Source organism: Vombatus ursinus, unplaced genomic scaffold (genome assembly GCF_900497805.2).
Source record: "Vombatus ursinus unplaced genomic scaffold, bare-nosed wombat genome assembly UNPS02014778.1, whole genome shotgun sequence".
Classification (NCBI taxonomy): Eukaryota; Metazoa; Chordata; class Mammalia; order Diprotodontia; family Vombatidae; genus Vombatus; species Vombatus ursinus.
Genome location: NW_020954556.1, coordinates 45,361,862 through 45,382,177, shown reverse-complemented (window position 1 = coordinate 45,382,177; position 20,316 = coordinate 45,361,862). Strand labels below are relative to the sequence as shown.

Here is a 20,316-nt window from a genome sequence, read left to right as displayed (position 1 = left end):
TGTGTGTGTGTGTGTGTGTGTGTGTGTGTGTGTGTGTGTGTGTGTGTGTGTGTGTGTGTGGCAATCAGGGTTAAGTGACTTGCCCAGAGTCACACAGCTAGTAAGTGTCAAGTGTCTGAGGTCATATTTGAACTCAGGTCTTCCTGATCCAGGACTGGTGCTCTATCCACTGTGCCATCTAACTGCCCCTCTCTAATTTGTTTTTGATGTCTCTCTTTTAAAAGTCTAAGTTATGCATTTGGAGCTTATCTTGGTATACAGGATGACATGTGGATCTCTGCCTAGTTTCTCCCAGATTGCTTTCTAGTTTTCTCAACAGTTTTTATTATATAAATTCTTACCCCACTAGTGGGGGATCTTTGAATTTATCAAACATGTGGCTAATGTGCTCAGTTGCTTCTGTGTGTTGTGAACCTAATCTGTTCCACTCATCTTATCTTTCTTTTTCTTAGCCAATATCAAATCATTTTGATGATTATATAAAATAAAGTCTTTACACAAAGCAATGCAATTAAAATTAGAAAGGAAACAGGTAAATGGGGAAAAAATCTTTTTAACAAATATATCTGATACAAGTCTCATTTCCAGCATAAATAGGAAATTGATTCAAAGTTTAAAAGAATAAAAGTCATTCCCCAAATGATAAATGGTAGAAAGGTTACGAACAGGTTTTCTGAGGAAGAAATCCAACCTATCCACAGCCATATGAAAAAGTGCTCCAGATTACTAGTAAGGAAGAGAAATACAAATTCAGGCAACTCTGAGGTCACACCTTATTTCCACCATTTGACAAAGTTTGACAAAAAAGGAAAGTGATAAAAGTTAGAGAGGCTGTGGGAAGAAAGTACATTAATATACTATTGATGAAGCTATGAATTAGTCTAGTCGTTTTGGAAAGTAATTTGGAACTGTTATTCAAAAGTTACTAAACTGCATACTTTTTGACCCACCAATGCCACTATCAAGCCTATACTTCAGAGGGATCAAAGAGGAAACCCATATGTGCAAAAATATTTCTAGCATCTCATTTGTTGTGGGAAAGAAATGAAAACTAAAGGATTACTGTTCATCAGTAGAGGAATGACTGAATAAATTATGGTAAATTGATAGAATACTATTGTGCTATAAGAAATGATATAAAGAATGGTTTCAGAGAGAAACCTAGAAGACTTACAAGAATTGATACAAAGTGAAGTGAGTAAAACCAAGAGAACTATATGTATATATACAAAAATATGTATATATGTATATAAAACAATATATGGACACACACACATACAACATTGTAAAGACAACTTTGAAAGAAATGACCAACCATGATTCCCAAGGACCCATGATGAAACATGGTGTCCCTACTTCTCCGCAGAAAGGTGGTAAGTTACAGACTGAGACATTTTTTTGGGAAATGGCCAATATCAAAATTTGTTTTGTCTTTCTTTGCATGTTATAATAGTTTTGTTTTCAGTTTTGTTTTTTTGTTTTTTTTTTCCCAATGAGGGAAAGTAGGAGAGAGAAAAAAAGATTTTTGTTCATTAAAAATAAATTAAATTTTTCAAAAAGATGGATTGGAATAAGGAGAGACTTGAGATAGGCAGATCAATTAAAAGCTTTTGTAATAGTTCAGGTACAAGGTAATGAGAATTTGAACTAGGGTGGTGGCTGTGTGAATGGAAAAAAGGAGACATATAGGATATGGGATATGAGTTTTGTTTTTTTTTTTTTTTTTTGCTTCAGTCATGTTCTACTCTTCATGACACCATTTGGGGTTTTCTTGGCAAAGATATTGGAGTGGTTTGCCATTTCCTTCTCCAGCTCATTTTACAGATGAAGAAATTAAGGCAAACAGCATTAAGTGCCTTGCCCAGAGTCACACAGCTAGTAAGTGTCTGAGGCTGGATTTGAACTTAGGTCTTCCTGACTCCAGACCTGGAACAGTATCCACTGTACTACCTAGCTGCCTCCATGAGTTCTTATGAGGGTAGAAATGATAAGATTTGTCAACAGATTGGGTATGTGGGATGAGGTTATAAATCTGGGTGACTACTAGGAGGATTGTGGAACTACTCACCATATCTGGGAATTATCTTTGTAGAGATGGTCATTGAACTCATAAGAACTAGTACATTCACTAAGTGAGATAGTATAAAGGAAAAAAAGAGGGGTCCCAAGATAGAGCCTTGGGGGACGCTTATCATGAGCATAACATGGAGAACTAACAAAAGAGCCTGAGGAACATATCATTAGGAGAACCTGGAGAGAGAAGTGTCACAAAAACCTAGAAAGGAGAAAGTATCCAGAAAGAGAAAAATGATGGACAGTATCAAATACAGCATAGGTCAAGGAACATCATAATCGAGTAAAGGCCATTAGATTTGGCAAGAGGTCCTTGGTAACTTTGGAGAAGAGTTTCGGTTGCTTGAGATTTGAAGCCAGATTGCGGAGGATTTAGAAGAAAGTGAGGAGAGTAAGTGGAGGCATCCAGTGTAGAATGTAGGAAAAAGATATAGAATGATAGCTAGTGGGAATGGTCATCAAATAAAGGATTCTCCAGAATTGAGGAGAGTTGGTCCCATTTGTAGGTAACAAATAGGGAGAGATTAAAGATTAGAGAGAGAATAGGGATGATAGTGAGGGCAAGTATTCTTGGGGAGGTGATTAGATTAAAAGTGAATGTAGAGCGATTTTTGCTTTGGGTAAGAGAAGGCCTAGGGCTATTCATCTGAGACCAGAATGAAAGATGTAGTCTGAGTGAAATAAGGAGGAGGGGAGAAAGAGCTTTTAGCATATGATCTGAATTTTTTCAATTAAATTATGAGGTAAGATCCTTAGCTGAGAGGGTGGAGGGAGCAGATGCTATGTAGCAGCCACTGTGGAGTGGTATAGCAGATCAGTTAGGGAGAAATAGAAAGTTTTCCTTTTAGTGAGGGCCCAGTTGAGATGAATTAACATAAATTTGTAGTGGGCCCACTAGGTAGATGATCTCTTATGATTTCATCTTAGTTTTAGGTTCTATGATCTGACAAGCACTAGGGATGTCAAGTCCATTATTTGCTTCTTTGCATTTGTTTTGACAGCACTTTCTCAAAATCTCTTCATCTACTCACATCTCAACCTCAGGAATCTATAATGTATAGATAAGATTTTAAATGAATGTTAGTAAATTGTTGGGTATATTTAAACTACATAATCTAAAACACAAAAGCAGTAAGTACATAGTCATCTCATGTTACCAATAGCAGAGTTATGAAATGCTACCATGGAAACATAACCAGAATTACTTGAGACCACACTCAAGAAGCTTAACTGTTCTCTAGCAGTACATTTTCAATATTGATTTTCCTACTTTTATATTTTAAGAGCTCATTTCATAGTGATCAAAACAACTATAATCTTCCCACTAAACAATGTGGAATGCAATTTTGAACTTATTTTCTAAGAGTCATAAGAGCTATGCCAAAATAGAACATTATGTAGATAATTTTTTTTAAAAAAAAAACTTGATAATTTATTGGTGATTAAATTATTATGCTTTTTTTCACCTAACAACCATGGTTCTTATGGGTTAGAATTTATCCTAATCTAAAACTGAGCAGGGATCTAGCAAGCAATAGCACTAGTTTCTATAATTTGATACTATGATTTCAGAAGCACCAAATTATTTGTACTTTAACTTAAAATTTTATATTCCTGTCATCCACATTTCAGTCACCCAAACACATAATTAGTCCTTACTGATGAGATTTTTTTTAAAGTAGTTGATATTTTTCCTTAAGTACTAAAGTATATATATTTTTAAATTTGATATCTTTTCCTGTATTTTCTACTCTATTGTTCCTCCACCTCCTATTAGAGAGACATCCCTAATAATAAAGTAGCAAGGAAGAAAGGAAAATTCCAAAAAACAAAACAACTTATCCAAAAATGTTCCATGCAATATCCCACAACCTTCATTCTCCTGTTTCTGCAAAGGAGCTAGGTGATGTGTCTGTCCTCTTCTACCTTTTTTGAGGCCAAGCTTGGTTATTATAATTCTGTATCATTATTTGGATTATTTTGTTGTTTTTCTTTTTGTGTACGTTGTTATATACATCCAATCAATCAATAAACATTTGTTACGCTATGACACTATATGTCAGGCATGTGCTAAATGTTTCACTATATATGTCTTTCCATGCTTCATGTTCATTGATCACACATTTATCATGTTTAGCATTTCTTACGGTTCAATAATGTTTCTTTTTTTAAAACGCCATTTTTTTCCATGAATTCAACCTTGTTGTCATACTTTGTAAGGTAATAACTGCCTGTTCTTTAATCATTGGATGATATAGACTCAAGAGATTGACATCAGTTGATTCATAAGGGATAAGAAGAATGAGAGAAGGGGAGAGATAGGGAAAGGGTAGGGGGAGAGTACTTCATGTACATCAGTTTGTTTAGCCATTTCTTAAGCAATGTCTATCTCCTTTGTTTCCAGTTCTTTACTCTCACAAAAAGTGCTACTACAGATATTTTGGTGTATATGGGATCTTTCTGTCATTGACTCCCTTGGGATTTACAGCTAGTAGTAAAATTTCAGAGTCAAAGGGCCTAAATGTTTGAGTCATTATCTTTGCATAATTCCAGATTGCTTTCCAGGATGGTTGTGCCAATTTACTAATCCATCAACAATCTATTAGTGTTCCTGTCTTGCCACAACCCCTTGGTTAATGCACTTTTAAGATGCTGCCTTTTCATATGTATCACTTTGTTGCAGAGTTAAATCTATTCAGAGTTCTAATGAAACAGTTACTGTAAATTGTGAGATAGTTTTTGCTTTATTTTGGTTGTGACAACCTATAGTTAACTAGAGCAATGTGGCACCAGCCAGCACTGTTCTTTGATTGTAGGACAAAGTTAATTTATCTGCTTGTCGGCCAAAATGAGAATTTGTTTACTCACTATATGTTAAAGTGGTGTTAGGGTCTGAGTATATCTGAAGTGGCTTTGAATACAGGACTGGACGATGTATAGACTGTAATCTTAGATTTAATCTAGCTAGTTTGAAGAGATTTATCTGCAGGTTGATTTTGGAGTGATGGATTTTTTTAAACCAAAATAATTTTCTACCATGGAAAAGAATGGTTGTGATATGCACTGCTAGAAAGAGTACCCATGCCAATAAAATCCCAGATCCCTGAGGAATTGAAGTAATATATTAGATCATTTGAAAATAGAGTATGAAATAGTGTATTGTTTCAGGTTTAGCCTTCTTATTTTTGATCATAATTGTTTTTTCTAGAAATTATAGCTAGAAAGATTTTTCCAGTATGCAAATAAGATAATAATAGTTTCTCCACCTACTCCCTCCATCCCCAAACAAACCTTTTGGTTAGTGATATTTTTATTTTGATTTTCTAATCTTATTAGTAATATATAATTTAACATTACTTGCCAGGTTTCTTTGTGTAGGTAATGTTCTTATAATGTTCTGACTCAGCAGTGTAAGGATTATAAATTGCTTTAACTCTCCATCTAATTGTTTTCTTACCACCACCCCCCCCCTCAGTTTCCTGCTATCTTGTGCTATAAATCCAATTTTATTAATCCTCTTTAAAGGGCATTTATTTTAGCAAAAAAAGCTACCTGATTTGATTGCTATAATCTTCACATATTTTGCAGAGTTTATGTATTTCAGTTAGCAAACGAGTAAAACTCGGAATTGAGCCTATGATCTGTCGTTTTCTATGAAAGACTATCTTGCCTACTTAGGCTGCTGTAGCTAGCAGTGCTTTCTTCTTGGTTTGAGCTCATGATGCTTATTGTTGATACTATTTGTTTAGCAGTTAATTATGTTTTGACATCCTTTGTCAAATGAAGCCAAATATTTCCTGACCCTAAGACTTGGCATGCTTGTCCACCAAGTATGCAGAGACATTGCCATATGTCATCTGTATTTTTGATACACAATTTCACCTTTAATAGTTTGAGAGGAAGATACAACACTAGCATTGCACAGAAAACATCTTGGAAAATACTGGTCTAAATTGTCTTCCCAGGTAGGTTTTTCACCTTCTTAAGGGAGCAGCAGGACATGGTGTTGTTACATATTCTCTCCCCCATCCCTATGGTCTTTCATTTCCTACCCTCTTCCTTCTCTGTAAGTTCATAAAGACTGGAATAAAGAAATTTAATTCTGGTTATCTGTGTACTCTAAAAGCTTTTTTACAAAAGCATTAATCCTGTTGGTTCTTTACTGCTAGGTGAATGGAAAAGGTTCCTTATGGTGTGTTGATCCAGAATATAAACCCAATCTTATACAAGCACTGAAGAAGCAGCCTTTTTCCTCAGCACTTGCATTTTACACCCCTCCTGCCTCACCGCAAAAGTAAGGGTTTATTCAGTTACAAATAATTAGTGGTTTAAGTTTTTTGTTTGGGATTTCTGAAATGGAGAAATGGCAGAATTTTCATTTAAAGAAGAATTTAGCATGAGAGAGTGATCTACACTTTGTTTTTGCTTTGGGATTATTTCATTTGTGCCTTTGAGAAATAAGTAATCATTTAAAATTTTCTTTTAAACAAATGTTTCCAAGGCCTAAGAATATGGTAGGAACATACATTTTCAGTTTGGGGGGAGGGAATAGCATTTTTTTTTTGTCATTTTAAGTTTGTATATTCAGCTTTGAATTAGTGAAATCTCACAATTTCTGTTTTCAGAGTTCCTTTGCTCCACATTGAATTCACAAAAATAATCACTGAAGTGCTAAAGAAATTTGCCAAATAAAGTAAAATTTTACTGAGCTTTTATTTATTTATCAATAAGATGTTTGTGGTTCTTCTAACCTTTGTCTTTGGATACAATTTCTCCTATTGACCCCCTATATTTGTCATCCTAATCCCGATCTTAAATGTATTATATCTTTGAAGTGGAATTTGTTTCATTTGTCCAAAGAAGCATTCTGTAGCCCTTTTGGATTTGTTGAGCTAGGTGCAACAATTATTTTATTTATATCAAGTAGAAGTCTGTGCCGCTATTGCAACAAATTTGCAGAAGTGTGGAACACACTTATACAACAGAGTTTATTTTTAATGTTTCTAGATTGCATTAAAAATTTTGTTCATTGAGAATTTAAAGCTTCAGCTGAGAGTTTAAAAAAAAAATTTATCCAACCACAATGGCAGGGGTTGGGGGGGAATATATTTGGACAGATACTATAAAAAGCCAAATTGATATGTCTGCAACGAAACTACTAAATATTTTTAGCTTTCCATTGAACTGTTATTAGATTGGAAGAATGCATTTCAATAAGATCTAGCTCTAGTTAATACAATTTAAATAAAATCTAGCAGTTTTTACAGTTATCTTTCCTAGATTAAAGGAAATAATCAGTTAATGATACTTATTAACAATCCTAAAGAATTGGTTGTACAGTAAATGTTGAAAATGATGATGGACGTTAGGGTTTTAAATTTATTTAAATAATTTCCAAAACATGGATAATTAAGAATTGACAATGTTTCCAGAAACCCCACATATAACACATTTAAAGTACCATGTTTTTTATGTTTCTACTTCAATATTTATTATTTTATTAATGGTTTTTGTTTTGTTTTGTTTTTGACTTCCCATATGTTCAGGGATTCACTGAGCCCACTGGAATTTTAGAATTTTTGCCCTGTCTAAAAAACAAATTATAACAGTCACAATAAAGGATGCCTATTTTGATATAATGTTATCCATTTTTTTGTTGATGCATTTTGCTTTTAATACTACTGTCATTTTCCAAGTACTACTCATGCCCCCAGTAAATAAAAGCAGTTGGGCAGATCTCACAAAATGACTGCATCTGGCAATGTAGATAATATTCTGAACCTTCTCTCTTCCCTTCTCTCCTTCCTTCCCTTCCTAGATTAGGGAGGTAGGTTTTGTCTTGTGATCTCTAAGTTGAGATTGGTTACAGCAATTGATCTAAGTCTGACTGCCTTTTAGAAGGGTTGTTTATTTTAGTCATTGTGTGTGCAGCTCACTTGGTTCTACTTATTTCGTTGTACATTAACAACTTTATCTTGAGTTAAAATTCTCCCCATTTAGAATAATAAGATGTAGAAAAAAGCTTAGAGATATTCTCCTATAGTTTACTCATCTTACAGATGACAAAACTAAGTTCAGAGAGTTGAAGTAACCAGCACACAGCCTGGTATAGTGGCAGACTACTCTCCTGTTTTTGGTGACTTTATTTCAGAAATACATTTTTGAACTGAGTGATCTCCCTTTGAACTCCTAAAATCCTACCACATTTATTTTTTGCCACCTCCTTTATCACTATTACTATATCACCACCAGAGGTTCCCAAATTTATTTGGCCTACCTCCCCCTTTTGAAAAAAAATTACTCAGTGTGCCCCCCCCCGGGTTAGGTTAGGTTAACCCTTATTTTTATTCAATGCCCCCCAATTGCACCCAAGGTTTCTACTGCCCTGAGCCCCTCTTGCTGGATTGTTCCAGCACCCCCAGCAGCCCATTTGGGAACCTATGAATTCTAGACCATTACCACCAAGTTCACCATAACTGTTACCACCACAGTATTTTACTACTGTCAGCACAGGATCATGGGACTAGGAAGCTAGAAGCCATGAAGTCCAACTTAGAATTCCCCATGTGAGACTTGGCACTGTGGAATCAAAGGACCTGGGCTTGAATCCTGGCTCTCCTACTTACTTACTACTTCTGTATGACCTCGAGCAAGTCACTTCACCAATCTGGGCTTTGATTTCCTCATCTATAAAAAGAAGAGATGAGACTAGGTGATCTACAGCCCCTTTCTGCTCTGATGATGCATACATAGATCCTCTTGTGATGTAAAGTTGTAGTTCAAAAGTCTGAAGGAAAAGACTTAATGTATATAAAACATGAAGAATAAACTAACAACATATGGTTATTAAAAAGCTGGACAATTTATCTGACAAAGCATGCATTTATTCTAACATAGATATCACAGTACAGAAGTAGTTATTTTTGTCTAGTTTCTAGATTCTTGTGATTACTTTAAATTTTTAAATGTTGGTGCTTAATTTCATCTACTAAAAATAAGTATTTATTAGTGAATACAAGTGAGTATAAGAACAATGTTTACAATCTTTATTAATATAAATGCTTTTTTTAAGTGCTCACAATGTGTAGATAAGCTTAATTGGTTGTCAGTAGAAATGAGTCTGCATCAAGCAAACTTTTTTAACCCTGTAAATTATTGAAACTTTTGTCTCTATGGTAACACATTCATCACTTAAGCATTGAGGCTTTCCTCAATTTCTCCAGTACCAAACTGGACTGAATGTCATCTCAGGAAACAATAGGGACAATACAAAATTTTTTCTTATTGTTGTAATGGGCGGTGCTGTAGGGAGAAAACTCAGATAGCAAGGCCCAGACCTGTGATTTCTCTGTGTTGGGAATCCCTATTAGGAAAACTCGTTCCACCAGTGTAAATCAGAAACTGTTCTGAATCTTATAACCTCAGAGAGTTAACTGGAGTTCTGAGACATTGCCCAGGGTCACACAGCCAATATGGGTCAGAAATGGGCTTTAAACCTGGATGTACCTGACCAAGGGCAGCCCCGCATCTATTACACTGCTCTACTCTCCAACAAATAAATATGCTAGCTAATAAAAAAAAAAGTTGACTGTTAAAAAGAAATATAAATAAAACTTTTGTTGTGATTTTTTTTTTAGTGGGTCATCATCACCTCATTATATAACCTCTGTACTAAAGCAGAGCCAGGTTCGAACTCTCAAAGGTATGTATAAAAATTTGTTATAAATTATTTTTTAAAAAAATCTGAAAACGTGCTATTAATTCCTATAGAATCTAATTTCTCAATAATACCATCATGGATTTTCTTTCAGTTTCTGTTGTTTAGATCCATAGCTCAGTTTTTTGTCCCAGTTCCTCAACATGTTCTTACCAGGTTAGTTCGTAAAAAAGATGACTGAGCACCAGCTGTGTGCAAGGAATGGTGTCAAGGGTTCAACATTGGTGTGTGTGGCCAGTACCTCCAAGAGCTCTTATTTCATCTGCCATTTAATTTGAGGAGAGTCATTTTCACAGATTTTTCCTATCGACCATCAGGCACAACTCTTCAGTAGACTTAATCATGTTTTCCTCTTTTTGGGGGGCTGTACATCAATTTATCTCTTCTACCTCCTCTATTCTTCCCCCTTCCCCCCCCAAAAAAAACCCTAGTAGTACTATTACCTTCCCTCTGCATACTGCCCTCTAGTACTCCCCTAGTGGAGCTAATGGATGGGGGCTGTGTTTTCATTTTATGCCTTTATATTTACCAGCTTCGTGGAACTGTTTTCCATGGTAATAACTGTATTTTCCCCCACCAATAAGCATGAGAAAAGTCTAGACCTAGAACAAGGAGTTGATTCTTTCTGTTTTAGGGTAGCCAACTTTCATTTGTGAGAATAGACTTAACAGAAAATATGATTATCTAGAAACCTGGGAAACCACTGAGTTTGAATACAAGTTGAATCTCCCCCCCGCCCCCCCCAAACTTAGAGAAATACATTGGGGCAGCTAGGTGGTGTAGTGGGTAAAGCACCAGACTTGGAGTCAGGGATATCTTAGGTCAAATCCAGACTCAGACACTTAGTAGCTGTGTGACTCTGAACAAATCACTTAATCTCTGTTTGCCTCAGTTTCCTTATCTGTAAAATGAGGATAATAACAGCACCTACCTCCCAGGAATGTTGTGAGGATGAAATAAGATAATAATTGCAAAGTGCTTAAAACATAATAAGCACTATATGTAAGCATTATTATTATTATTAGAATATTTCTATCACAGTATACCAGTTTGCAAGATTCAGAGGAATTATATGCTAAGTAAGCAAGAGAACAAAATGAATTGGGTGTATTTTTTTATTGGATTTTTGTCTTGTTTGATGAGTTTAGAGAGTAGTGTTATCATCATAGATCTACAGTCTGAAGACTTAGATTCAAATCTTTGCTCTGATGCTTACTACCTAAGGGACCTTGGGCAAATCATTTAACCTACCTGGGCCTTAGGTTCCTCATCTATAAAATGAGGGGATTGGATTAAATAGCTCCTAAGGTTCCTTCCAGTTCTAAATGTATGATCTTAGGAACATATGTTTATATATTTAATTTAAGATGAAGTCTAGTTCTGAGATGTAACAACTGTGGCTAAGAATTTATGGTCAGGTTAAGGACTGTATTAATCAAGTTTTAAAAAAAAAAATTGGGGCAGCTAGGTAGCATAGTGAATAGAGCACTGGCCCTGAAGTCTGGAGGACCTGAGTTCAAATCTGGCCTCAGACCAAACACTTGACACTTACTAGCTGTGTGATCCTGGGCAAGTCACTTAACCCTAATTGTCTAAAAAAAAAAAATCAAAGAGGCTATATAGTACTAACAATTATTTGAAATAACACTCATACCACTTTAAATTTTTCTGGGCCAATAATTCCAGTAGGGGATATATCTTTTCCATTAAGATTCTCTAATATATGTGTTTTGAGAGACTACAGGGCCTTTTCTATTTAAAATTGAAGAATTACCCATTGGAACTTCAGCTCCCCTCCTTATCATTCCTTAACCTGATTAAATAAGAAACAGACATCAAAAAGTTACCAGGATGTCATGTAAGATTCACCATTAGAAGATTGACAAGGGGTCTTTGAGGATTTCTAGTCTTATTGTAAAATTGCTGGCATTTTATCACCATTTAAGCTGTGTACCAAGTACAGACTATATAGATCATTTATTAAGTACTTGTCATGTGCCTAGCTCTGTGCTAAGTGCTAGGGATACAACAAATACAAAAACAAGGAAGTAAGAGTTCTTGCCCTCAGTGGGGCTAATAGGGAAAAGACAACACCAAAAGGGGAGCTGGAAAGTAGAGATCTGAGGTAGACATTACCTACAATGGAGCATAACTAGTGGACTTTGGGAAGTTGCATAGAGGCCTGATTCCTGATAAGGCAAAAAGCTCAACTGTTAGAGTCAGGATGGCTAGGCATGGAATCCATGTTTCTGGGAAGGCAAGGAGGATCAGAGAGAAGGGTGAGATTAAAGATACTGCCCTGTTTAGGCCAGTGGATGTGGACCTTCTGTTCTGCTTATAGTTCAGTTATTCCTACAGCATCTAAAATTTTTTAAATTGATAGGACCACAAAGCTTTTTATATCCCTTTCTGCCAGTAAACTTCACTTAGATTAAGGAAACAAATACATACAAGCAAACATTGCACCAAGCTTTATGCTAGTTCATTTTTTAGTGAGATCCTAATCACTAGGCACTGTGATTGTTAAAAAGAAGAAAGAATAATATTAGTCAATTTTTTTTTAAAATCAGCCTCTTATTATTTGAGTGAGCCCAGAATTAATAATCTTTTAGGATTCTAGCCTTAGATTTTTACTTAGGAAAACCTATCTTAAAAAACGAATAAAGGGAGGAAGAGTTCAAATTTTTTTAATGCTGTGATCATATAGGGATGTGTAATTAGTATGGTTTGCATTTCTGTTGAGCAAAACAATAAACATAATAAAAGCTTTTGAAAAAAAATTTTCAACTATCAAGCGTTTGTTTTCTCTTTTCCCTTCTACTTAAGGGCAGGGAGAGGGAAAAAAAACAAAAACAGAAACCTCTTATAACCAATATGCATAGTTGAGCAAAACATTCCCAAATTGGCCACATGCAAAAATGCTTCTCATTTTACATATTTAGTCTATCACTTCTCTGTTAGGAGGTGGATAATTTTCTTCTTCATCTCTGGAATCATGGTTGATTATTGTATTGATCAGACTTTTTAAGTCATGAAAAGCCATTTTTAACAAGGTTGTAAAATCAACAGCAGAGACATTCCCCTTCTTTATATCCCCATTTCACTATATCTGCTTAGAACCTTTGGCAAATTGATGCTTTAAAAATTCTTAATAGAGTGAGGGACCTTAAAGATGAGCTACTTAAACCCATTCATTTTTACAGATAAGGAAAATGAGGCACAGATGGTAAGCGGTCCATAAATGATTCATTTTTTTTATTAATTTATTTTGATTTATCAACAATCACTTCCATAAGCTTTCGAGTTTTAAATTTTTCTCCTCCTCCCTCCCCAAGATGTTGTGCAATCTGATATAGGCTATACGTATACATTCCTATTAAACATATTTTCACATTAGTCATGTTGTAAGGAAGAATTAGGACCAATAGGAGGAACCACAAGAAAGAGGAAACAAAACAAAACAGAAGTAAAAAAACCAGCAAACAGTATGCTTTGATCTGCATTCAAACTCCATAGTTCTTTCTTTGGATGTGCATAGCATTTTCCATCATGAGACTTTTGGAGATGTCTTAGATCCTTGCATTGCTGAGAAGGATAAGTCTATCAAAATTAGTCATCTCTCAACGTGGCTTTTGCTGTGTACAACGTTCTCCTGGTTCTGCTCACTTCCCTCAGCATCAGTCCAAACATAAATGATTCTTTTTTTTTTTTTAAGCAATTGGGGTCAAGCGACTTGCCCAGGGTCATAAATGATTCATTTTTAACAAATAATGCACTTACTGTATTCAGAGAACTGTTCTAGGAAGAGATGCAAAATATTAGATGAGACTTAGTGTCTGCTTTCTTTGCAGTTGAGTATAGTAGGGGAATATTGCAGAATTTCAAGAGTTAGAAGGGCCCTAGAGGCCATGTAGTCCAATCTGTACCTGAACAGAATCCTACAGAATGTCAGACCAGTGATCATTGAGTCTTTGCTTCAGAACCCTGAAGAGGGGAATCACGTAGTCACCGAAGTCTATAGTTGGAAGGGACCTCAGCAGCCATGTAGTCCATTACCTGCCTGAAAAGAAATCATCACTATAATCACCGTAACGAATGGTCATCTAGTCTTGACTTTTTTTTTTTTTTGGACTCGTCCAGGGTCACACAGCTGGTAAGTGTTATGTGTCTGAGGCCGGATTTGAACTAAAGTCTTCCTGACTCCAGGGCCAGTGCTCTATGCACTCGCCATATAGCTGCCCCAGCAACCTATTACTTCTAGAGATCTCTGATTTCAGGAAGGTTTTTTCACATCAGACCGAACTCTTTCTCTGCAACTTCCACCAATTGTTCCTGGTTCCACTCCATACGATCAAACCAAAAAAATCTACTCCTTCTTCTACATAACAGTCCCTTCCAGTGCTTAGAGGACAGGTAAAAGTCTCTCCAACCTCTATGCCAAATATTCTCTTTTCCTTGAGCTGATCCTCTCTGATCATGAGCTTGAGGTCCTGCCCCATCCTGGTCCCAGTCCTTTGAACACATTCACACTTGGCTCTGCCTTTCTTCTACTTCAGATGCATTCAGACCAGGGCAGACCAGAGTGGGGCTGTCACCACTATAGGTTTGGGCACAAGATTTCATTTAATGGAGGTCATTACTCTTAAGATTGCCTTAGTTTTTCGTTGTTTTGTTATTTGGTTCCCATACCACAACATGTTGATTCTTACTGAGCTGGCCACATTTTTATTTGCATTGTCAAGCTAGCCATTGTCCCTGATCCTATAACTGGAGTTAATTTCTTAAATGGAAATATAACATTTTCCATTTGTTCTTACTAAATGTTCTTATTAGATTCCTATTATTTCATCTCTAAAACAAGGTTGGATTTCTTGACCTCTAAGGTCACAAGCTCTTAATACTCTTCCTTTTTTGAATCTGTAGTTCCTGTTTTATACTGCAACATATTATCAATGAAAAACTGTGCAGAAGTAGCATAAAGATTTTTTGCTTTTTGGTGAGGCATTTAGGTTAAGTGACTTGCCCAGGGTCACACAGTTAGTATGTGTCAAGTGTCTGAGGCCAGATTTGAATTCAGGTCCTCCTGACTCTAGGGCCCGAACTCTGTCCACTGTACTGCCTAACTGCCCCAAAGATTTTTGTTATTAGAGCTCTGTATGACTGGAAAAATAGGTAAGTTGTCTAGTAATGAGAGTAAGGGCTAACCAATGAGCAGCCTGCATACTGGTCTACTGGCATCCATGAAATGTTAAGAGATCTAGAGGAAGGTCCTTAACATTTTGAATGAACCCACCTTTCAGGCTTTATAGGAAGAGATCAGGAATCGTATTCACCAAAATTTGGTCAGGTCCACGTGCTGTTCCTGATTTCGTTTTCTTGAACATTACTTCCACTTCCTTACAAGGCACAATAGTAAGGTAAAGCTGTAGAAATGCTGGCAGATCTGTTCCACTTTATACCTATTTGTTGTCTCCTAGTTTCAACTCTAAGTACACTTGGAGTTATATGGCTCTGTTGGGTCTCAGTTGATATTTTCTACTGGCTTGTTTTTCCTTCCACTACTTTTGCCTTTTTGGAGGTCATATTGCATATAATCTTCTGCAACATATTGCATCTTAGTCCACTGTATTTGGGAAGGAGATTGAATGTTCGCATCTGAGGTGGCTTCAGGACTCTTGGCCTCCTTATATTTTTTTTTTAAACACTGGATAATTTAAAGAAATAACAATAATCATAATATTTTTCTTTCATCTAGTTTTCATTTTTCAAAGTCACCTTATTTAAAGGTCTGGTTGAATCTGCTTTAATTACCAACATTGTTGCCACCTCACCTTTATCTTTCTCACTTGTTATTAATTTTTGTCTTTCTTTTAACCTTTCGGTGATCTGAGTAAACAAAGACAGCTTGTTATTTTCTATCTGGTTAGATATAGCCCATTTCTCTTTTTGTGATGCTAAATAGTACTTACCATGTCCAGTGCCTTTCTGCTCCTTTTTCATAAAAAGTATTAAAAGATTTCTGATTAATATACAAAACTTTTTGGCTCCTTTTTTCCCCTTAATCTTATACCATCTTTTTCATTGTCCTTCCTGTGTTTACCTTCACATTGTAGTCACCAAGTATCCAGGTTTATGTTTACATAGTTTGAAGGACTTACATAAAGTTTGTTGTAGAATTTTTTCTGCCTTATTTGCAGCATCATTAGCATATAAGCCACAACTGTCTTTATGATATTCCTCTTCCCTGTGCCCTTCTCTAACACCATTAGGTGAGATGGCCAAGTATTCCTTGCTGTCTCTTGTTAACTTTAGGCACACAATGAAACCAACTCATTGTTGACAGGGAGAATCTATAAAGAAATCCTTCCATGTAGTTGTAGCTTCTTTTTATTATCTGTTTTATTATGGTGCCAGTATATGTAGTTTAGTTCTTATACTGGTATACTGATTCATTGGTTATTGGACAAAAATCTCACATCCAAAGTATCAAGTTACATTAGTATTTTTAGATATTATTTTAAAAAAAAACCCAAAGCATCCTCTACTCACCTTTCCCTGTCACTTTGTAAAAAGAAAGGGAAGAACTGAGAGGACTTAGGGTTATCTTTTATTATTTTTCTGTTTTGTGTGTGGTAGTAGTTAACTTACTGGTGACTAGCCTTTCCCAACTTAGCTACATTGACCCTCAGGCAGCAGGCATAATCAGAGGAATCAGTAAACAAGTGCCATGCTCCTCTGGCATAGCCTTAAAAAGCTCAAGTTCACCTGCCTCTGGCACAATGAGACATAGGCATTAGACTTTTGTGAAAGCCATTAAAAGCAGTTTCTTCTAAAACGGATAGAAGGTGTTTTGTCAATTAAAATGTAGCATTCATAAGTGTTTTTAAATGTAGCTGTGAAGATGTATTTTCAATTTAATTTTAAATACTAGAATAGATTGAGCACTATAAATAGAAATTGAAAATAAATTCTACTTAGAAATTATTATCTTTTTTCTAAGACTCCTAAGATCATACTTTGTCCAAACTGATATAAACCAGAGGTCTTTGATTATTACAGTTTTGAGGGGATTTTAGAAGGTGTCACACTTAGGAATTTATTTTTCACTGGTTAATAGTTTGTATGTTAGGAAGCTAGTATCAAAAGTGGAATTACTGTTGCAAGGAGTCCACAGATTCACATTGCAACAAGCATTGTTATTTTGGTCTTTAACTCCCAACAAAATAAGCATCAGGGCTTAGTGTAATAATAAATAAATGTATCTTCTATAGACTAAATGCATAATGTTTTGTCTATATTATTAGTTTTCAGATGTATGTAGATGCTATTGTAATTAATGAAATACAAATTTGATTGAATTTATTACTGAATTCATAGTAGCTTTTTGTCATTTTGTTGATCAAGAGATTCTACTATTACAACTACTATTTGGGAATCTTAAAATATTTTTATATTAAAAGGAGACTTTCATACTTTAAAAGTTAGGAATTGTTGATCCAGCATACAATTCAAGAGTTTGGCAACTATGTCCCTCCTACATAACCTTATCTTCCTATAGCAAAACCAATGTCCACTTTGATGTCTTCTTTTTTATTCCTTATCAGATTAGATCAGTTTGGGGGAATGCAAAAACACTGTAAAATTTTAAAGGAAGTTCTCTCCCATGGCACTTGGTATTTGCCTCACTTCATGGAACTTTGTGTACTTATAATCTAATAGATTCTTCTTATCTCTGATCCATTATTTGAATCTAGATACTATCATGATTTTAAGCTGTTGGAAGTTCAGTTTCTTTATCTCTAAAATAGGTAGTATTAATATTTGTGCCATGTATTTGGCTGTTGTTTTAAAGAAAATCTCTTACATTCTGTGAATGTGAAGTATTAATATTCATAATAGGGTGGTATAGTCTCAGAGGATCAGAGAATTAGTTCTTAGTTATATACCAGAGACTGCATAATAACCATAATACTTCAGTTTCTAGTAGTTGTGATTTAACTGTGAAATCCACATTTAATTTAATTCTTTTTCTAAAATTCAAACTTAATGATAGACTCAAAGATAGGGCATTGAAACTATTTTGGAGATTTTAAATTCAATAAAGGAGAATATTGGAGAATAAGTAGTGTTGTTATATATATCAGTCTGTGATCTGTGTAATGGTTTAACTTGACTCACTGCACAGGCTTAATTTTAAAGTTAGCATCCATTTTAATATTGTTAATTTTAATTAATTATTAATTATAATATATTAAATATAATTATATTAATTGATCATTAGATATAATTAAAATAATATTTAATTAATTAATATTGCTGTCTTGATTACTCATTAAAAATGTTCCTATTTTGTTAACAATCTCCAGTTTGAGTTGGTAGTGCTCAGCATCCACCTTCTCATCCTGCTTATTATATGCCATTGAGTTGTTTGTCCTTCGCTTTCGAAGAGGACCATGACATCAGGAAGATGATGCAGTGACTTGCAAGTGAATTGGATTTAAGTGAGGCAGGGCTGTGCAAGGTTATCAGTCTCACTTTCTCCTCCAGAGCCATCTGGGTCCAGTGGCAAAATACAGATCAGGGTGACTGGAAATGGCGCCCATGCCATTGAGTACTACTGGACAAAGTCATGAAATTGTTCCAGTTGTGTCTACTATAAAATCATGTTATTTAACCTCCACTACACCAAGATTGCTACATGGTGGGGTTTTTTTATTCTTCCTGTAGTACACTTCACTCAACAATTATTTGAAAAGTTTTGTTACTTACCTCAGTCCTCTAAATATCCCCTTCATTCTCAGTGGTGGTCTTGATTCTTACTTTAGAAAATGAAGGACTTTTAATATCAATTTCATCAACTTCCTTCTTAATAAATTTCAGTTCCTTTCTTTACTTGTGCTTTCCTTTTTTCTTTCTGTCTCAGAGGAAGTGGTGGCTATTAATTTGTGCCCTTGAATCCTTCTTCTCCACTTGCAGAGCCATCAACCATCCTTACTTTCCTGAATATGTTCAATTTCTTTTTTTCCCACTGGACCTTTTCTCTGTTTGCAACTAGGCTTAGGTTTTCACAATTGTAAAAATAACCGTTGTTCCACCCTGCTCTCCCCTTATTTCCATCCTGTCTTTATCTTTCTCTTGCCAATCATGTAGAAAGAATAGACTACATTAAATATCTACTCTAAAGTTCACAGTTTGGTTTCTGTCTATAACATTCTACTGAAACTGCTATCTAAGTTACCTTGTCACCCAATCCATAGAATAGTCTTTTCAACCTTTCACTCTCTTTCCTCTCTTCAGTATTTGACATTTGACCATCCTTTTATTCTTGGTCTCCTCCTATATGTCTAATTGCTTTTGTTATCTCCTTTACCTCTTGCTCCTCCTTGTTAAATGGAAGCATCCCCCCAATTCTTTGACCTTTGCCTTTTTTTCTTTTTGTATCTTTTGTTCAATATTTGTGTCTGTGGAAGGTACTGTTCTAGGCACAGGAGATAAAAAGAATTCTTCTCAAAAACCTTCAGTTATTCTTTACTGCCTGCTAATGAAAGTTTGAATCTCTTAGACCGTCATTTATGGTCTTCTACATTCTGGCCTTAATTACCACTCTAATAAACATAACTCTGTATGCTGGTAGTTAGCAATATATACCCTTGAGGCAGCTAGATAGGGGGCACAGTGGATAAAGTGATATACCTAGAGTCAGGAAAATCTGAGTTCAGATCCTGCCTTAGACACTAGCTGTATGACCCTGGGCAATTCACTTAACCTCTGTTTGCATGTTTCCGTATCTGTAAATTGGTACAATAATAGCACCTACCTTCCAGAGTTGTGAGGATTAAATGAGATAATATTTGTAAAGGACTTTACAAACCTTAAAATGCTATATAATATAAATGCTAATAGTAGTGGTGGTGGTGGTAGTGGTAGTATACTACCACTCACCACAGCTTAAGTTATTCATAACTTTTCTCTTTCACATCTCTAAATGTATACTTTGCTGAAACCATTCCCTGTATGTAGAATGCACTCCCAACTCATTTATATGCCCCAACCCCAATCTTTACTTTTTGAAATCTTTCCTTTTCAGTGCTTAGTTTAGATACCACTCACCTCTTCTATAAAACTAGTTGGGAATCATAGCAAGAAAAGAACTCAGGGCAGGTAGTCAGATAACCCACATAGCACTTTATATCTCTTTTTCCTATTTAACTTTTTCTTGTCTTTATGTACTAGTTACTTATTGTAGTTATTTGTTATCCCTTGCTTGAATATATGCTTTTTGAGGGCAGGGAATCTTGTCTTATTTGGCTTTGTACCTCCCACAGAGCCTTCCACATAGTGGGTGTTTGAATGAATGGACAGTATTAAAAAGCCAACTTTTCAAGAAGGTGGAAGATTGTGAAGTCTTGGGTAAGAAGCTGAAAATCTTAGGGACGTAGTTGTTGTTTTCATCACTGGTGTCCATTTAAGACAAGGGGTTCAGAAGAAAAATACAATTGGAGAAGTGAACAACTGGTTAAGAAGAT

General features: G+C 35.4%; 1 protein-coding gene across 4 annotated transcripts in view; it reads left to right on the top strand.

Moving 5' to 3' along the window:
- The window catches only part of FOXN2 (forkhead box N2), a 68,944-nt gene that overhangs the window by 36,288 nt on the left and 12,340 nt on the right, over positions 1–20,316 (top strand). For all 4 annotated transcript variants that reach the window (XM_027865441.1, XM_027865444.1, XM_027865442.1 and 1 more), the window contains 2 exons: positions 6,243–6,367; positions 9,711–9,775. In XM_027865441.1, the coding sequence (XP_027721242.1) occupies positions 6,243–6,367; positions 9,711–9,775 (190 nt within the window). The remainder of the gene's footprint in view (positions 1–6,242; positions 6,368–9,710; positions 9,776–20,316) is intronic.